At 51.9% G+C, this 18575-nt stretch overlaps 1 protein-coding gene across 1 annotated transcript in view; it reads left to right on the top strand.

Moving 5' to 3' along the window:
• The window catches only part of Dscaml1 (DS cell adhesion molecule like 1), a 319280-nt gene extending 301175 nt beyond the window's left edge, over nucleotides 1–18105 (top strand). The window contains exons 21-33 of the mRNA XM_076843725.2: nucleotides 4921–5074; nucleotides 7268–7385; nucleotides 7730–7893; nucleotides 8192–8290; nucleotides 8971–9159; nucleotides 9647–9934; nucleotides 11238–11393; nucleotides 13237–13267; nucleotides 13570–13688; nucleotides 13940–14092; nucleotides 14716–14910; nucleotides 15488–15799; nucleotides 17102–18105. Coding sequence (XP_076699840.1) covers nucleotides 4921–5074; nucleotides 7268–7385; nucleotides 7730–7893; nucleotides 8192–8290; nucleotides 8971–9159; nucleotides 9647–9934; nucleotides 11238–11393; nucleotides 13237–13267; nucleotides 13570–13688; nucleotides 13940–14092; nucleotides 14716–14910; nucleotides 15488–15799; nucleotides 17102–17577 — 2454 coding nt within the window. The 3' untranslated portion in view covers nucleotides 17578–18105. The remainder of the gene's footprint in view (nucleotides 1–4920; nucleotides 5075–7267; nucleotides 7386–7729; nucleotides 7894–8191; nucleotides 8291–8970; nucleotides 9160–9646; nucleotides 9935–11237; nucleotides 11394–13236; nucleotides 13268–13569; nucleotides 13689–13939; nucleotides 14093–14715; nucleotides 14911–15487; nucleotides 15800–17101) is intronic.
• The last annotated feature ends 470 nt before the right edge of the window (nucleotides 18106–18575 follow it).

Consider the following 18575-nt stretch of genomic DNA (forward strand, 5'->3'; position numbering starts at 1 on the left):
CTCACAACACTGACCCCTCCTGGCCATCCTCATGGGCCACTGCCTCATAGGCAACATAGTGTGCACTACACACCCGGGTGGCAGCCCTCAGGGCAGGGGACAGGATATGACGACACCCCAGAAGACCACTCATGCCCCTCCAGCCACCCCTTCCCCTGCCTCCCTCTTGACAACAGCACAGATCAGAGCTGCCTCTTCCGTCCTTGGTGGGACTGGAGCTGCGCCATTTGTCTGGCTGTTTTGAATCTGTGAATTCCATCCACGGGGCTGCGTGTGGTTGTAGCTCATTCTCACTTCTTCTCTGCATGCATTGCGCTACCCGTGGATGTCCCTGGCTGGAAGGCTTCGGGTTGGTTTTCGGTGGGGGACTGTTCTCATGCTGCTGCTGGGGACAGGCTCAAAGGTGTCTCTCGATGTTCGTGCGCATGCGTCTTTGCTGAGTGTGTACCTAGGAGAGGAGTCACCGGGTCATGGGCCTGCAGATGCTAACTGATACCGCCCTGCACTGTCGGGTGCTCCTGTCTGTCACACTCCCACTCCTGGGGGATAAGAGTCCCATCACTCCACATCTGCACAGGCCCTGCTATTTTCTCATCAACATTTTCAGTCTCCAGCTGTGGAGCACTGCACCAGGAATATCATGGTCACTGAATACGTGTTTGATGAGTGAAAAAGTAGCAGCCTGGCAGTTGTAAAGTCTTAGTTTCCTTTCATAACTGATGGGAGAAGCCATTCTCTGGCTTGGGTTTTTGCTGTCATTTCTTCTCTGATAATGAAGCCCTTCAAAGGGATTGGTGTCTGGAAGCCTCCTCATTAGCTCAGGCTTCAGGAGCCTCCAGTCCACTGGCCAGCGATCCTCTCCCAGACCCCAGCACAGAACTCCTGGTTCCCATCCCCTCCTCATGCTACTGGAGACACTGAGACTATGTTAGTTTTCCATTACTATGACAAACACCTGACATAATCAACTTAAAAAGAGGAAAGGTTATTTGGGCACCCAGTTTCATAGTTTTCAGTCCATGGTTGCTTGGCTCCATTGCCTTTGGACCTGGGGGGGGCACAGAACATCATGGCAGGGAACATGTGATACAGCAAGATACTCACCTCATGGTGGCTGGAAAGCAATAAGAGAGACAGAAGGGGCCAGAGTCTTGCAAGGACACACCCCAGTGACCTAACTTCCTTCCACTTGGCCCCACCTCCTAACAGTTCCCAGTAGTACCACGAGCTGGGCACCCAGCTTTCAACACATGGACCTTTAGGGACATTCAATATCCAGCTACAGCTGGGCCCCATCTCTGTGCTCTTAGTGACCTGAGCGTGTAGGGACTTCCTCTGTCCAGGAGAGATTTCCCATCAGCCAGTGCCATACAAGGTCTAGTATGATGAGAACTCTGCTTCAGCCACATAGGGGGACTGGAAGGGAAGGGAAGGGAAGGGGCCCAACCATCACATGTGACATAATCACTTGGCACAAATATATTCCAACCTCCAAACAACTGCATTACAAAGTCAATTATGAAAGACAGCCGTGGTGGAGGTGCTAGGGGTGAGGGCGCACACGTACAGGCCACAGCGCAAAACCCTGGGTGTGAGCATGGGGCCAGTGGCAAATGCCCCTGAGACCGCGAGCGCTTGCACACGCTGATGGGGGTGTGGGAGTGCGTATGCCTGGAGTCCTCAGAACAGAACGGGCGTGGAGCTGGCTCTCAGGGAAGCACCGGGGACAGCCAGTCTGGGTAGAAATTTCACCAAATACTTTCCTACAATAGTTGTTTTTCTCTGATTATAAAAATAATACAATTTGATTCTAGAAAATTCTGTAAATTATGGGAAAGAATAACGTAAAAGTTAAAGTGCTCACACTCCCTGAACCTTCTCATCTTCGATCCATGCAGGGATCATGAGTTGTCTTAGGGTTTGCTTTTTTCCTTCCATAATTAAAATAAAATTTTACATAATGTTATATAATCTGCTTTCTTCATGTAATTTATGTAGGCACCTTCCCACATCAGCAAATATTCTTTCAAAATATGATCTTGAATGGCCATTTATACATAATCTATTTAACAAGTCTCCTGTTATTCTACATTTAATGTATTTTTCAAATTTTCACCATGTAAGTCATGCTTCAGTGAACATTTTTCACAAAAGTTTTTATGCCCATATTTTATTTTATTTTTTATTTTTTAAGCATTACAATTCTTATTACACATATAGAGCACAATTTTTCATATCTGTATATAAAGTATGTTCAGCCTGATTTATGCCTTTATACAAATACTTCCCATATTTTAATATTAGGGTAAATCTCTAAAGAATTACTGGGTCACAAAGAGTAAATATTCTTTTTTTTAAAGATAGAGATAGAAGAGAGAGAGAATTTTTAATATTTATTTTTCAGTTTTTGGTGGACACAACATCTTTATTTTATTTTATGTGGTGCTGAGGATCGAACCCTGCACCCCGTGCATGCCAGGCGAGCTCATTACCGCTTGAGACACATCCCCAGCCCAAGAGTAAATATTCTTAAGGTTCTATTTACATATTTAAAAATTGTCCTTCAGAAAGCTTTCCCATTTTATGTTTCCACCAGTATTACAGGTACTTGTGATGATATGGACCACCACCATTGTCCTGTGTATCTATGCTCATTTGGGGTTTACTTTTGGTTTAGTTTAGTTTGCATTTTTGCCAGTTGGATTTTTACTTTTAAAAGGTATCTTATTTGAAATTACCTTTCTTTGGTTACTAGTTATCTCAATTGTTTTTATTAGTTACATTTCTCTTTTTTAGATCAAATCATATTCTTTGTTCATTTTTTTCTATTTGGGTTTCTCATGCTTTTCTTATTGATTTGAATTTGTTCTTTACATATTAAGGAGAATAACCATTTTCTATCATACAAATTGCAAGTACTTGCTATTTATTGCTTGACTTTTGATTCTGCTTTTGATGTAGCATAGTATTTCTTTTTACAGAATTTAAATTTATCTATTATTCATTTCTGTTCATAATTTTTGCCTTTATTTAATGATTAGAAAGACAGATAAATATTGGCCTATGGTTTCTTCTTTCATAGTTTGTCTTTAAAAAAAAAAAAACCTTTGATCCACTGGGACTTAATTGGAGATATGACTAAGTGCTTTTGAGAGAGATTTCAAGAGATTCCCAGAGAGTCTAGATGAAAAGGAAGGCACCTGGGATCTGGGAAGGATGCTGGTGTCTTCAAGGGGAAGCCAAACTTTCCTTCCCCGTGTAGACAGAAAGGCACACTCAGCACACACTGACACACAAGCAAGTACTCAGCTTTTCTCCACACATGCACGCATGCACATACACACACTCTACTCTCACTGAGAATAAACCCAGAGGAGAATGCGTCTCTGTTCTCAGAGGCCTGGCACACCCTCTGCCTCGTTGTCCCTCACAATTACAACACGGGGGATGTATTGGATTGCTTCCTAGCTTGCAGAAAAGAACACGGACAGCCTGGGGAGCGTGGGCAGCACGATGGGTCATATGTCCAGTCAATAGCTAGACAAGTGCTGAATGAAGCCAGGCCACCACCCCAGACCTCAGCACAGACAGGAACTGTGGACTGGATACGCCAGCACCCAAGGGTGCTGTAGCTCAAAATGGCCTCCCAACCACTGTGGCTCAGGGCGGCTCTGCACCTGTCTCCACAAGGTCTTGGATTAAAGGCTGGACTCTCTTGAGGGAGGCAGGAGGAGAGGTGTACTGGGGAGCACTGTGTGGGGGACACCTGTACCTTCTCCCTAACATTTTCCTGCAGATGGCCTAGGGCCCAAGAGGATGCTTTCTCCTGTTTTAAGTCACTAGACCCCTCAGCCCTCGCTCGGGGCATGGAGAATGTCCCCCTGTGACCACACATCTGTCTGAGTCTGTCCTCAGCACGTGCATGCAGGCATCTACATGTCCATGTGCGTGTGAGCGCGTGTGCGAGATCCCATGACTGCAGAGATAACTAATTACTAGCTCCCTCTGGCCTCAGGGCCCCCCATCTGTTCCGGGGGAGGCTCCCCCTCCTTGGACTTCCGCCCTGATTTCAAAGGGGCCCTGGTGCTGTCCTCCTCTCCCTTCCCCGCGGCTGACCAAAAAATAAAATAAAATGAAAGTCAGCCCCATCCCGCCTGTAGCAGGGAAGAGGCTGACAGGAGGTCTGCAAACTAGCGCTTATCAAAAGCTCCTTCTCAAATTCATTTCAATATCTGAGCCTCTGGTTTCCAAGGCAACATAATCTTTTCATCAAAGCAACTGGTAAAACCACTGGGATCTGATATTGTTTTGTTGGCAACTTGTCAAAACTGTCATTTGGTTAAAAAAATTTACAGATTTATGTAACCTACAAATATAGATGGCGATCTATACCACTAATAATCGCTGATCAAGTGCTGCCCAGTAAAGCTTCCATAGCTCCCTGTCCCGCCCCTTCTCCAGGAAGGAAGGGGCGCAATTAGACAGCAGGGCTGGGCTGACTGAGCCAGGGGAGCCCTCTACAACCCTAATAAGGCAAACGCACTATTTCACTTCTTCTCAGAGACTCTCTCTTGCTCGGGGCTTTCCTGGGACCCTCTGTCCACCATTCTTCCTCCTGTGACTACCCCCATCTCACCCACAACACTCACCTCCCCTGGCCTGAAGCCGTAGCTGACACTCAGGGACAGGAACGGAGGCTGACCCAGCAGCACCACAGGCCAGGCCTGCCAGCTCCCGTCAACGGCACCAATGCCATCCACTGCCACTCCACAACTGGGAAAGAGCAAGCTGGGCAGAATTCCACCTCCAGCCCCCGCCCCTTTCGGCCACCGTCCCCTCCTCCAGGGCACTGAGGCAGATGGCAGGCCGGAGGCGCGGGCTGAGTTCTGCTCTTAGCACTGCCTCACCTCTGCCCCACAGGCTCCCAGTGAGTACGAGACGAGCCCAGAGCAGCTCTTCTACCGCATCGCCCACCTGAACCGTGGGCAGCAGTACCTGCTGTGGGTGGCCGCTGTCACCTCCGCCGGCAGGGGGAACAGCAGCGAGAAGGTCACCATCGAGCCTGCTGGCAAGGGTGAGAAACGTGGGGCTGGGGCAGATGGGCAGAAGCTTCCAGAAGCTCCCTTCCAGAATTCCGGTTCTCCCCAATTAGGGGCTGTCTCCCCTCTGCCTTACCTGTGGCTGGGAGGAGCTGGCCACTTGCCTCCCTCCTGCCTCCACCAAGACTGGGTCTCTGCTGCCCCCTGACTCCAGGAAAACCACACAACAGGCTGCGGGGGCCCCATCCCCAGCTCTGCAGCATGTTCCCATTGAATTTTAATCCTGCTAGAAAGAAGGGGAGTCACCCTCACCCTCATCTAACACTGAGCCTTTGTCACTATGCTCAGCTCCCCCAGAGGGGACTCAGCAGGGTGCGCTGCTGCCACAGAGCAGCCGAGGCTCCCAAGAGAGCCTGTGTAGAGCCCACGCTGCAGCCTGGACACCGCGGGCGGCGGGCTCCCACCACGGCTCAGGTTCTAGGCCTGAGTTAGGCCTTCTAGGGGTGGGCCCCACTGAATCCCTGCCCAGGGCAGGGGTGTGGCATGGAGATGCACCCCCATGCTTCTGAGGAATGGCATTTCTGAGCCCAAGACCAAGTCAGGCTGCCACGTGGGTAAAGCTGTCGGCCAGTAGCCCAGGACTCTAGGTCCTCCACTTGGCTCTGGTCTCCTTTCCTCTTACTCTGTCTGCTCCTCAGTCCCTACTTATTCCCTGGCCCCATAGCCCTGGGGTCCCAGGGCCTGGACAAGGATGGGGTGGTACCTCGGCCCAGCTGCCCTGGTTCAGGCAGGCTTCAGCCCTACCTGACATTGGCTCAGAGCCAGCGAGCATCCAGCTGAGGTCCTGAGGCTGGCCAGGGATCCCACCTGCCAGCCAGCAGGCACTGTAATCCCTCTGTGTGACTGTGAGTCTAAGACATGGGTGACCGGCCTGCTGAGACAGCCATGCGGTGCTGGACTAGCCCTTCTGGGTGCTAGTCCACTGGCCTCCCAGGGGTGCCTCCTACCCCTTCTCTAGAACTCAGCTTCTTCAGGAGGGAAGGGCCTAGAGCCTGTGATCCTCCAGGGACAGATGGCACTAGCCCAGAGGTAGGGGTCCGAGGACCCAGCTCTTGGCAGAAGCCTGGCCCCTGCCCCCGTAGACATAAATGCAATGCGTCCTTACAGGCTCCGCACTTCCAAGAACACATTCACACACCCCTCGCAGCTCCCCAGCGAAGCAGGAAAAACAGCACTGTGGTCCCCCTCCCCACCTTGAACACACTCGCCCACATAAACAAACTCCTACTCACAGATAGCCCCCACTCGTGTCCCAACCCAGTCTGGAGCCAGGTCTCTGGAGAACCCCTGTCCTCCCCAAGGCTCTGAGGCATCTCTCTGGCCCCAGGAAAGCCAAGGTAATGCAGGCCCTCTACTCCACCGCCTCTGCCCCCAGGCAGCCCCCTCTTCCTTGTTAGCAGCTCCACGGGCCTTTCCTACTGGCCACCATCCCAGCACTGCCCTCAGGGGGACCAGCCTCCACTCCCTGCACCCCGACTTCTCAACTGGTCCCAACCACTTCACACTTTCCCCCGGCCAAGGAGGCCCCTGGTCCATGGCCACTCTGGCCCTCTGGGGCATGGGGTCTCTTGGTTCCCTTCAATCAGGCCTGGCGACCTCTATGGCCCCTGATAACGCCCCCACATCCTGCACTTTGGCCTGTGCCTTCTGTGGTGTCACCAGTTCTCCCAGCCCCCTCAGGGTGTGTCTTGCTCTCTCCTCTGTGCCTGTGTGTCGATGACCCCAGGGGGGTTGCCCCACCCCACCCATCACTCCCAAATCAGCCTCTGGTCCAGACATCTGTCTCATGCTCCAGAACCTGCAGACTCCCCTGGACTCTGGCTGCCCCTCACCACACTGGTCCTCTTCCACTGTGCCTTGTCACTGCCAGGGCACCGTCTCCACCTTGTCAGCCCAGCCTGAGCCCTGGGAGTTGTCCTCGCATCCCCACCCCCATCTCCTCCAAAACCAGTCAGCCCCCAGGTCCTGTCAGTTCTTGTCCTGGGCCTCCAGCCTGCTCACAGCCCCATCCTGTCACAGTCCGTCCTTCAGAACCACCTCCACCAGGGCATCAAAGGTTGCCAAAATTTCCTTTGACTTGAATTTCAAATCCAGGGAGTCCCGAGAAAGGGGCCAGGGGAGTATTAAAGGGTAGAAATGGGGTGGCCCTCATCCTCTCCTCCCTATAGCCCCAGCAAAGATCATCTCATTTGGGGGCACCGTGACGACACCCTGGATGAGAGATGTCCGGCTGCCTTGCAATTCAGTGGGAGATCCAGCCCCTGCTGTGAAGTGGACCAAGGACAGGTGAGTGGCAGGCCCCTGAAGGGATGGGTAACCCCAGAAAAGGGAGAGTCCGGGTGTCCTCGCTTCCAGATGATCCGCTTGCCTCCTGGCCTGTGGAGGCCCTGCAGGGTGCATGGCACTGCGCTCCCTGGGTGGCCTCTGTGGCTCCCTCTGTCTGGAGCCAAGGGCCTCCCTTGCCTGTGTGGTTGAGGAGGCCAAGATTACTGGATACCCACAGGAAATGCTGAGCAAACCCCCAAGAGTACAGGGCCCCTAGCAAGCCTCCTTCCGCTCCCACATACCTGGGGAGGGTGGTCAGGACAAGGGGTGCTTGCCATAACCCCTCCGCTCACTCACCCTGGCAGTGAAGACTCGGCCATCCCCGTGTCCATGGACGGGCACCGGCTCATCCACACAAATGGCACACTGCTGCTACGTGCTGTGAAGGCTGAGGACTCTGGCTATTACACCTGCACGGCCACCAACACCGGTGGCTTCGACACCATCATCGTCAACCTTCTGGTGCAAGGTGAGGCCCTGAGAGGCAGGCGGCTTGGGTGGGGACAGGATGGAGAAGGATTAGAAATTCCACCATGTTAGAAGAGAGGGTTAGTGGATGGCAGAAAAAGCCAAACCTCGGGTAGGAGAGGACAGATTTTGGAGGAACACAGGTGGGAATGGAAAGGAGGCAGGAGGGGTGGAGAGGGAGTGAACAGAGTAGGGGGACCCAGAACATGGAGGAGCCAGCACCTTCCTACCATGGGGACCCCCACGACCCACCACTGAGGTCAACCTCTGTGCTGAGGGCTGGTGGCTTTCCCCCACAGTTCCCCCAGACCAGCCTCGCCTCACTGTCTCCAAAACCTCAGCTTCATCCATCACTCTGACCTGGATTCCAGGTGACAACGGGGGCAGCTCCATCAGAGGTGAGAAGGGTTCTGGATGAGGGGGAGGAATCCTGGGGCCCCTGGGCAGGGGAAGGACTTTACTCAGTCTGACCACTTGTCCCTGTAACACCCTGGAAATGATCTGGGGGCATTCAGACCACAAGGGAGGCAGTCAAGTGCATGGAAACCTCACAGTCCCTTGGCACTCCCAGACTGGGTGGACCTGAGGTCTGTTTTCCTCTCTGGGTCTTATTTTCCCAATCTGTCCAAGTAGATCAACCTACAGGATCCATGAAATTTGAATGGGCACGTGAACAACCAGGGATCTTAGAAAGATTCAGTTTCTGATTCCATAGGTCTGGAGTGGGGCTGATAATTTACAGTTCCAACCAGCTGCTAGGTGATGGGGATACTTCTGGCCAGGGAACCCCCCAACACCATGGAGTAGCAAAGATATAAACAGGCTCCCTCTTAAGCCGCCCGACTTGGTTTCCTGTGGGATCCTAACATCAGAGCTAAGAAAAGTGAGCAGTAAACACCCTGGGGCTGGACCCAAGATCCCTCAGGTTGGAGTCTAATTTGCATATGCCCCTCCCAATGACCAAAGGCCCCACTCTGCCCCCACCTCCTGGAGCCCCACCCCTACAGTGCCCATGGGGAGTCCAGGCTGGGCCTCTGCTGCCCTGCGCTGCCTACCTGAGCCAGACCCCTCCCGGCAGGCTTCGTGCTCCAGTACTCAGTGGACAACAGCGAGGAGTGGAAGGACGTGTTCATCAGCTCCAGCGAGCGGTCCTTTAAGCTGGACAGCCTCAAGTGTGGCACGTGGTACAAGGTGAAGCTGGCGGCCAAGAACAGCGTGGGCTCTGGGCGCATCAGCGAGATCATCGAGGCCAAGACCCATGGGCGGGGTGAGGTGGAGTCCAGGGTGGGGATGGAGAGAAGGGCCTGGGGTGGGGGAGCTGGGCGGAGTGGAGGGGCCCAGGATATGGGGTGGAGGATGGCTGGCATGGGGAAGGAGGGACCCAGCCTGCAAACCTTCAGACACTGGGACTGAAGGGTGGAACCTCAGCCTCATTTTCCAACCACTAGAGCATCTGGAGGCCAAAATCATCTTCACTAGGAAAAAATAGTCTCACTTCCCTATGGGGGTGACAGAGGGTGGCAATCCTCTTCCTTCCTCCCCATCACTCATCCTTTACTGCTGAGGCGCCTCTCTTCTCTGTCCTCCTCTCCCTCTCCTCTTGCTGCCTGGGGTATCCCCATTCCCACCTGTTCCGTCCACTGATCCCTCGGAGCCACTGAAGCCGCAACCACCCCAGGGCAATCCTCCCCGGCAGGATGAACGCCCCCTCCCTTCTCCAGCTCTCTAACCTCTCTCTCCCTCCGGCCCCTCAGAGCCCTCCTTCAGCAAAGACCAACACCTCTTCACCCACATCAACTCCACGCATGCTCGGCTTAACCTGCAGGGCTGGAACAACGGGGGCTGCCCCATCACGGCCATCGTACTGGAGTACCGGCCCAAAGGGACCTGGGCCTGGCAGGGCCTCCGGGCCAACAGCTCCACAGAGGTGTTTCTGACTGAACTGCGGGAGGCCACGTGGTACGAGCTGCGCATGCGGGCTTGCAACAGCGCTGGCTGCGGCAACGAGACAGCCCAGTTTGCCACCCTGGACTACGATGGCAGTGAGTCGGGAAGGGCAGGAGGGGGCAGCCCCAAGGTTGAGCAAAGAGAGCTGGGAGAATGGCAGAGGTGGACAAGTAGAAAAATAGGCAGAGAAAAGGGTGTTTATTGATATATTAGCCAGGAAGGGAGAGCCTTGCTGCAGTAACAAACACTAAAAGTGTGGTGGCTTCACCCAATCAAGATTTTTTCCCTTGCTCTCCTAAAGCCTGTGAGGGTTGGTTGGCCACAACCTTTTAGCTATGCCATCTTGAACTTGGAGGCTTCAAGGTACCTCAAAAAAAAGAGAGAAAAGGGCTCTCAATTCTTAACTTCCTTGGCCAGGAGGTGGTGCTCATCACTTCCGCTCACATTTTGTTGTTAAAACCAGTCATTGGCTACTCCTCTAACTGCAAGGAAGTCTGGGAAATGGAGACAAGTATGTGAATCTTCAGTGACGACCTAACTGGTGTCAACCACATAGGAATACTTCACATGCCTGCACACATGTGTTCACATACACAGTAAAAGAAGGCTGAATCTTAGGGGGTCGTTGTTACAAGCTAAATCTACCCATAAATCTGTCCCACAATTCTACCCGTGTGTCAGGGAAACTGAATAAGTGCAGTATCAGAAGAAGATGGGAAGTCAGGCCCAGTGGCGCGCACCTGTAGTTCCAGCTACTTGGGAGACTGAGGCAGGAGAATCCCTTGAGCCCAGGAGTTCATGGCCAACTTGGGCAATAGAAAGACCCTGTCTCCAAAAAAAAAAAAAAGAAAACGTGTGATGGCCTAAACAAGGAGGGCTTCGTGAAGGTGATGATTCTGAAGCAGAGCTTGGAAAGGAAGCAAGGATCAGGGCTTGGCAGAGGCGTACATGGGCAGTAGAGCTCATCATCGCCTCCCTGCAGGCCCCAAATGTAATGAATATTGCCCATGGAAGGGGCAGGCAGAGAGAGAGTGCGGGCAAGAAACCCAGGGTCCCACTCCCTGACATCTTCCCCCACCCCCAGCCTACCAATCCACCCTCTAGGGTTGAACACTGAACACCAACAGGAAGGGAACTAACTCTGGGAGGTTTCAGGATAATTCTAAAACTATACCAGGAAGCCCTTGATATCTGACAGTGTAAAAACTACACAGCTGCTCAGGGCTGTCCTGATGGAACCAGGGTGGGGGGAGCATAGGAGAGGATCCGGACTCTGCCAAGAGGTGGAGGTCAAGATCAAGGACAGCAAGAGAAGTCACAGGGTTTTCCCATCCATGGGACTCTGCACAGCCCCTGGCTCATAAGGGACGCCCGATTCTCTTCTTTACTCCCATTCAGGCACCATCCCACCCATCAAGTCTGCTCAAGGTGAAGGGGACGATGTGAAGAAGCTGTTCACCATTGGCTGCCCCGTCATCTTGGCCACACTGGGGGTGGCACTGCTCTTCATTGTACGCAAGAAGAGGAAGGAGAAGCGGCTGAAGCGGCTCCGAGGTGGGGGGGTTTCCTGTGCGCTTTCCAGAGAGGGTGTTGGCTCGGCCACAGTGGCCACCTTTCAGTGGCTCACAGCACCATCTGGACAAGAGAGAGTGCCCGTGTCTCCTTGAAGGAAGAACTGCCACTCAAAACTTCTGAAGCCTCCTTAGTTATTCTTTGCTTTCTTCTCTATAACCCCAGGACTTTGTGCCTGCAGTGCAGCAATCAGGACACAAATTGGTACACACTGGTGAAGTCATTCGAGTTGTTAAAATATTTAAACATTTCCATGTTGATTGGTAAATGTGTATCTCTAGGACTCTGCTCAGTTCTGCCTGGGCAGTTTCCATGACATGTCAGGTGTTAAATATTTTTAATATTGGGTATTTCCAGCATTTATTACCCCAGTCTGGAAAACATGAGTCTCTAGTACCTCAAATTTATCAGGGCCTAATATTGTGTCTAGCACCTACTCATTGCTATCATGAATGTTCACTTACTCATTTGAGAAACATTTATTGAGTCCACTGCCTCATTGATAACTGCCAGACATTAGGGATATAGAGATGAATGAAGAAGGGACAAGTCATGCCTTTAAAGAGTTCAGTCTCATGTGAGAAACCAGGGGACAACAGTAGCACAGAAGAGGAAATGACTGATGTTCCCAGAGTGTTCAGGAATTGGGTGGATGGATGAATGGATGACTAGATGACTAGTGGTTACATGGTTGGATGAATGGATCATAGGATCCTTGAATAAATGATTAAATAGATTGGGTGGAAAGAATGAAGGATGGATGGATGGATGGATGGATGGATGGATGGATGGATGGCAATGTAAATGAATATATGGATGTTGGATAAAAGAATAGTTGGAATTATGGGATAATTGGATGGGTGATTGGATGGTGGTTTAGACAGTTGGGTAGAAGCCTGAATATGTAAATGGAAGGATGGTTGTGTATATGCTGAATGCATGGCTGGATGGATGTACAGATAGTTGGATAAATGATTGGATGAATGATTAAATTGTTGGATAGGCTGATAGTTGTATCAATGGGTAAATGGATGGATAGATGGATGGGTGAATAAGTAGATGATGGATGAATGCTTGGCTAGGTGGACGGTAAATGTATGGATAGTTGGATGGATGGATGGATAGAGGATAGATGGTTGGAAGGTTGGATACATTCATGTTATCAGGATTCACTCTGATAGATCATTTTCAGTTGTCAGGAATCTAACAGATTAAGTAAGCCCTTTGATTCACCTCTCTTCCAATATCATAACCTGAGAGTCCAGGTTGTATTCAAAGTCTCTCTGAGATAAAGTAGGGACTCCCAAATTCATGCTCGAACTTTTTGGGGACAGATACCCTAGAAGAAGTGAAGGCTCTTTGTTTATATGAGAGTTTAGTTGATTCCCATTGGTCACCTCTACCTCATCCTCCTCTCACTCCTCTCCCCAGGAGACAACTGAGGATAGATCCTCCACTGGTGCCTGTTTCTAGCCTGCCATCATGTCTTGTTTAACTACAGTTAGCTCACAAAGCAATAGGGGACTTACTTTGACTCCTGTCCTTCAAGAAAGACTTCCCTAATGGATAAATATCTGATTGAAGGAACAGATCTGAGTCAAATCCTGAACTGGGAACTGGGAACTCTTGGCATGTTTGGGGTTGTATCATCTCTCTCTGCTTCTTAGGAGATCATTCCTGTTTTAGGTAATTCTCCCCTCTCATTCCCCATGCCTCTTCCTCTTCCAATGTCATCCTACTCAAATCCCATTCTCACATCTCTCTCTCTCTCTCTCTCTCTCTCTCTCTCTCTCTCTCTCTCTCTCTCTCTCTCTCTGTTTTTCAGATGCAAAGAGTTTGGCAGAAATGCTGATAAGGTAGGTATCATATAACTGCTTCCTCTCTCCTCCCCTCCCCTTTTCCCATGCAAGGGACACAGAACCCTCCCTCTGCACATGTTGGTTGGTAAATATGTATCTCTAGGACCCTACTCATTCTGCCTGGGCAGTTTCCATGCCATGTCAGGTGTTCAACATTTTGAATATTGGGTATTTCCAGCATTTAATACCCCAGTCTGTAAAAAGTGAGTCTCTAGTACCTCAAATTATAAAGAGATAGGCTTCTAAGACCCCTCTTTCCTCTCCTCAATCTTTCTTGGCTCCTTTCCTTCTTCCCACAGCAAGAACAACCGAAGCTTTGACACCCCTGTGAAAGGGCCACCCCAGGGCCCACGGCTACACATTGACATCCCTAGGGTCCAGCTGCTCATTGAGGACAAGGAGGGCATCAAACAGCTAGGTAAGTGACAGGTGCCACAGCTTTCTGTCCTACTGTAGGTGTGCTTTCCAGGCCATCCACCATGGGGACAGCCAGCAACCTTCATGACAGCACCCAGAGGTGCAGCAGTGGCCCCATTGACAACTCAGCAGCCCTGGAGCTCACTGCCATTCCTCTTGAGGCTTTGTTTCCTCGTATTTTGGGGACCCATCCTTGGAAAAGACAGAGAAAAGTTTGGGAAGGGTTCCTCATGATTGTCCTTCCTCCTCTAGGAGATGATAAGGCCACCATCCCCGTGACGGATGCTGAGTTTAGCCAGGCTGTCAACCCACAGAGCTTCTGTACGGGTGTCTCACTGCACCACCCAGCCCTCATCCAGAGCACAGGACCCCTCATCGACATGTCGGACATCCGGCCAGGAACCAGTATGCAGTATCCCCAGGGGGAGACTTCTTCTCATACAGGGGCTCTTGGGCAAAGCAAGGGACAATGGTGATTTAAAAAAAAAAAAAAAAAGGCAGAAGAGAATGAAATGGAAGAATGGAAAGGGTGCTGGAATTCGAGTCTGGAGATCTTGATTGCAGACTTGCTAGCAGTGTTCTTGGGCATGTCACATCACTAACCTCCTCTCTCGGGGCCTCAGATTCCTTACCTAGAAACTTGGAGCAAGGGTCAGATATTCTTGCTCTTCAAGGGCCTTCTGTCTTAAACACTGGACACAAGGGTGGAATGTGTCAAGGACTGTCGGGAAGGAATGGACAGGCAGGAGGTGGAGGAGAGAGCCCCACGTTCTTTCCAAGGTGGAAGGAAAAAACGGGGTGGGGGAAGGATGTTGCCCGCTGCCCCGATGCCTTGACTCTTCTCTTGCTCTTCTCTTCTAGAGCCAGATAGGGTCAGGAAAGGTGGTCTGGTCAGTGTTCCCAGGGAGTTCCTGTAATGGCCTCTGCCTCTGCCCTTGCTCCTCACTGCCCTTTGTACTGAGTGCCAGCTGCCCGTGCCCAGGCGCCCTCAGTAGGACACCGCTTATCTCTTGCTTCCCTCTGTGCAGATCCAGTGTCCAGGAAGAATGTGAAGTCAGCCCACAGCACCCGGAACCGGTACTCCAGCCAGTGGACCTTGACCAAGTGCCAGGCCTCCACACCTGCCCGCACCCTCACCTCTGACTGGCGCACTGTGGGTTCCCAGCATGGTGTCACTGTCACAGAGAGTGACAGCTACAGCGCCAGTCTGTCCCAGGACACAGGTGTGCCTCTGGCCCTTCCTGCACCCTGCCCATGGACCTCCAGTTCTCCCTCATTCGTCTGCACCTTCTGTTCTTCCCAATTCCATTCCACCAGCTTGCGGGGTCCGCAACACAAGTCGCTTTCACTCCCAGCTGTCCACTCACTCCCTGTGTGGCTGGGAAAAAGACACATTTGGTCAAGGATTTTATGTTGTTCTCTCCAAATATTGTTAGAGAAAACGGTGCACTGGATATTTGCTGGAGAAGAGGCTGAGTGTTCTAGTTGCTGATTTTCAAGAATGAGGGGCCAGGGCTGGGGCTCAGTGGTAGAGCGCTCGCCTAGCACGTGGTAGGCATGGGTTCCATCCTCAGCACCACCTAAAAATAAAATAAAGGTATTGTGTCCACCTACACCCTTTATCAGCCAATGATTACACTTAGGAGCAGAATCTCCTAGCCTGGCCCTCAGGCTCCATGGCCGGGCTTTCAAATGCCTGTTGTGGTTAGGGATAAGGAAGTTGTCCCATCCGGTTTCACTCACCCCTTCTCTCCCTAATCAGCTCCTCTCCTCTTCACCGCACACTTTCCTTGTCCCCAGACAAAGGACGGAACAGCATGGTGTCCACTGAGAGTGCCTCTTCCACCTACGAGGAGCTGGCCCGGGCCTACGAGCACGCCAAGCTGGAGGAGCAGCTGCAGCACGCCAAGTTCGAGATCACCGAGTGCTTCATCTCTGACAGCTCCTCTGACCAGATGACCACAGGCACTAACGAGAACGCAGACAGCATGACTTCCATGAGCACACCCTCAGAGCCTGGCATCTGCCGCTTTACCGCCTCCCCACCCAAGCCCCAGGATGCTGACCGGGGCAAAAATGTGGCTGTGCCCATCCCTCACCGGGCCAACAAGAGTGAGTGCTCAGATCCCCTCCCCTGCTGTGTGCACCATGAACCTGGTTAGCGCTTGTCTCACTGTCACCTGGATCCTGCTAGCCCCATATGGCTCCTTGGCATTGCAGGGTTGTGGAGAGAACAAGACCCTGGGAGCAGGCAGCTGAGAGCCCACATCCTGGCACAATCTCTTAAGATCTCTGTGACCTTGGGCAAGTCATTTAACCTCTCTGGCCCTAATTTTCTCATTTATTAAAAAAAAAATGCAAATGGTAGTATGTACTTTGCCTTGTCATAATGGCCATTAGAAATCATGTACATGACTGATATATAGAGGGTCTCATTAAGCATTGATCATTCCCTGAATCAAAGCTTCATTGATGTGGAAAGAGACCCTTTATGGGGTCAGCTGCCCAGTGGCCTCCGGTCCCAGTGTATCCAGATCCAAAGGAGCGAGCCTGGCAGTGTAGCACAAGTGGTCAGACCACATGGTGTGTGGGGTATAGACTCCCAGGGGTGGTCCAGCAGCAGACACGGACGTCACCATGTGCAATGTAGGGTCTGCCTGACCCTGGCTGTGCCGAGGTTCATCTAGAAAAGAGCCTAGAGTCAGGAAAAGTGCAAGGACTTAGGAGACTTGTGGCCCTGAATGATTCCCCACCCCTTCTGGCTGGGCAAATGTCGGAGAGTGTTTAGCCCCTTAGAATTGCAATTTCCTCACTTGCAAAATTCAGGCCGCCATTAACCAATCCAGACAGCATAAGGAAAGGGCCGGCCACAGCCAGCAGTTGCTAGAGCACATTCACAGGCAGGTACTCACAGGGTACAGTGACCTGTGCAGAGGTCCTGGGAGCACGTTGTTTTAGAAATTAGGAACATTCCACCAAGAGAAGAAGGAACCAGGAGAGGGGTGGGGACACGTCACTGACTTCAAACATCTGGAAGCCTGCCTTGGGAAAGAGGGGAGGTCTTACTGCCTTAGAGGACAGAGTCAGGCTCACGGGGGAAAGGACAAGGAGTGACATCCCCTTCCTCCACGAGTCCTCCTCACTGGGAGCTGACCAGCCTACAGTGATGTCCAGGCAGGACACATTAATTTATTGAGCCATTACTCTATGTGCCAGTCTCTGCTTTGAAGCAGTTCATGTACTGAATTTCCTTCACTCTTCAGAGTAACCCTGTAAGGAATGATGGTCATCCCCATTTCACAGATAAGGAAACTGAGCCTTGGGGAGGTCACACACCTGGTGGGGTGGGACAGGGCTTGAATGAGCATGTCCCCCAAGAACCCCATCTCTCACATCCTCTGTCTCTGATTCCAGGTGACTACTGCAACCTGCCCTTGTATGCCAAGTCGGAGGCCTTCTTCCGAAAGGCTGACGGGCGTGAGCCCTGCCCTGTGGTTCCACCCCGAGAGGCCTCCATCAGGAACCTGGCTCGAACCTATCACACGCAGGCTCGCCACCTGACCCTGGACCCTGCCAGCAAGCCCTTGGGCCTCCCACACCCAGGGGCCCCTGCTGCTGCCACCACAGCCACCTTACCTCAGAGGACTCTGGCCATGCCAGCCCCCCCAGCTGGCACGGCCCCCCCAGCGCCCGGAACCACCCCTGCCGAGCCCCCCACTGCCTCCAGCGCTGCCCCGCCGGCCCCCAGCACCGAGCCTCCGCGGGCCGGGGGCCCACACACCAAAATGGGGGGCTCCAGGGACTCACTCCTCGAGATGAGCACCTCAGGGGTAGGGCGGTCACAGAAGCAGGGGGCCGGGGCCTACTCCAAGTCCTACACCCTGGTGTAGGGGCGCCGCCAGCAGAGCACCCCATGCTCCAACCTCTGCGTCTCCAGCCCCCACTCACCAACTTGGCTGTTTCCTGCATTATTTATATTAAACCGACAGACAAAAACAACCAACAACAAAAAGAAGCCCCCCCCGCCAAGTCATGAACGCTTGTACATAGAACTCTTTTTGTACAAATGAAACTATTTTCTTCTTCTCCATGAAGCCAGGGCACAAAGAATTTGACCGTTCAAGTCAAATCCCCCACCCCACAAAATACGTGTGGAGAGATATATACATATATAGAGACAGAGGAACACACCAACAAGCTATATATCTATATATTTCTCTCACCTTCTTTTGAGACAGAGGCACAAAGACAGCAATTTTTTTCCCTTCTACTCACCCCTGCCCCAATCTAGGTGGTTTTGACAAAGACCAAAATCCCAACTCAGAGACACTGCATGCGATTTTACTGTTCCAAGAAAACCAGGAGTTGCTTCAATTTGCAGATGCTTATGTGTTAATACCTTTTTCTATGAAAAAAGACCCAGCGCCGTGTGCAATAAAGGTTATGTTTCTATGTGGTGGCTTTTTTCCCATCTGGCAAGGGCCAGAGGGGAGGATGGGAAGACCCCTGTACCAGGTCTAAGATTTTGCTGCTCACCAAGTGAAGCTTTTTAAAAGGCTTCAATCAGCCAAGGTACATCCATTGTTCTCAGACTTGTGCTGGGCCCTAAGAAGACCCAGCTTGGAGCAAGTGCCTAACCCCTGAACCACAATCCTTATGTGTAAATTGAGGGAAACTTGTAGCCCATGGAATAAGGCAGCCTTGGTGAGAGCTCTGGGGAGCCTGGGGTGGGGGAGCATGCAGAGACACCAGGGGACATAGCTAGGTGAACCACCAGCAAGCAGTTATGTGTGAGCTACCTATAAGACGGGAGTAGAGAGGAAGAGGCCATGCGTACGTTGGAGATCAGGCATGACATGAAGTTCTGGGCTGTCTCTTAGGGCAAAGT

Source organism: Callospermophilus lateralis, chromosome 2 (assembly GCF_048772815.1).
Source record: "Callospermophilus lateralis isolate mCalLat2 chromosome 2, mCalLat2.hap1, whole genome shotgun sequence".
Taxonomy (NCBI): Eukaryota; Metazoa; Chordata; class Mammalia; order Rodentia; family Sciuridae; genus Callospermophilus; species Callospermophilus lateralis.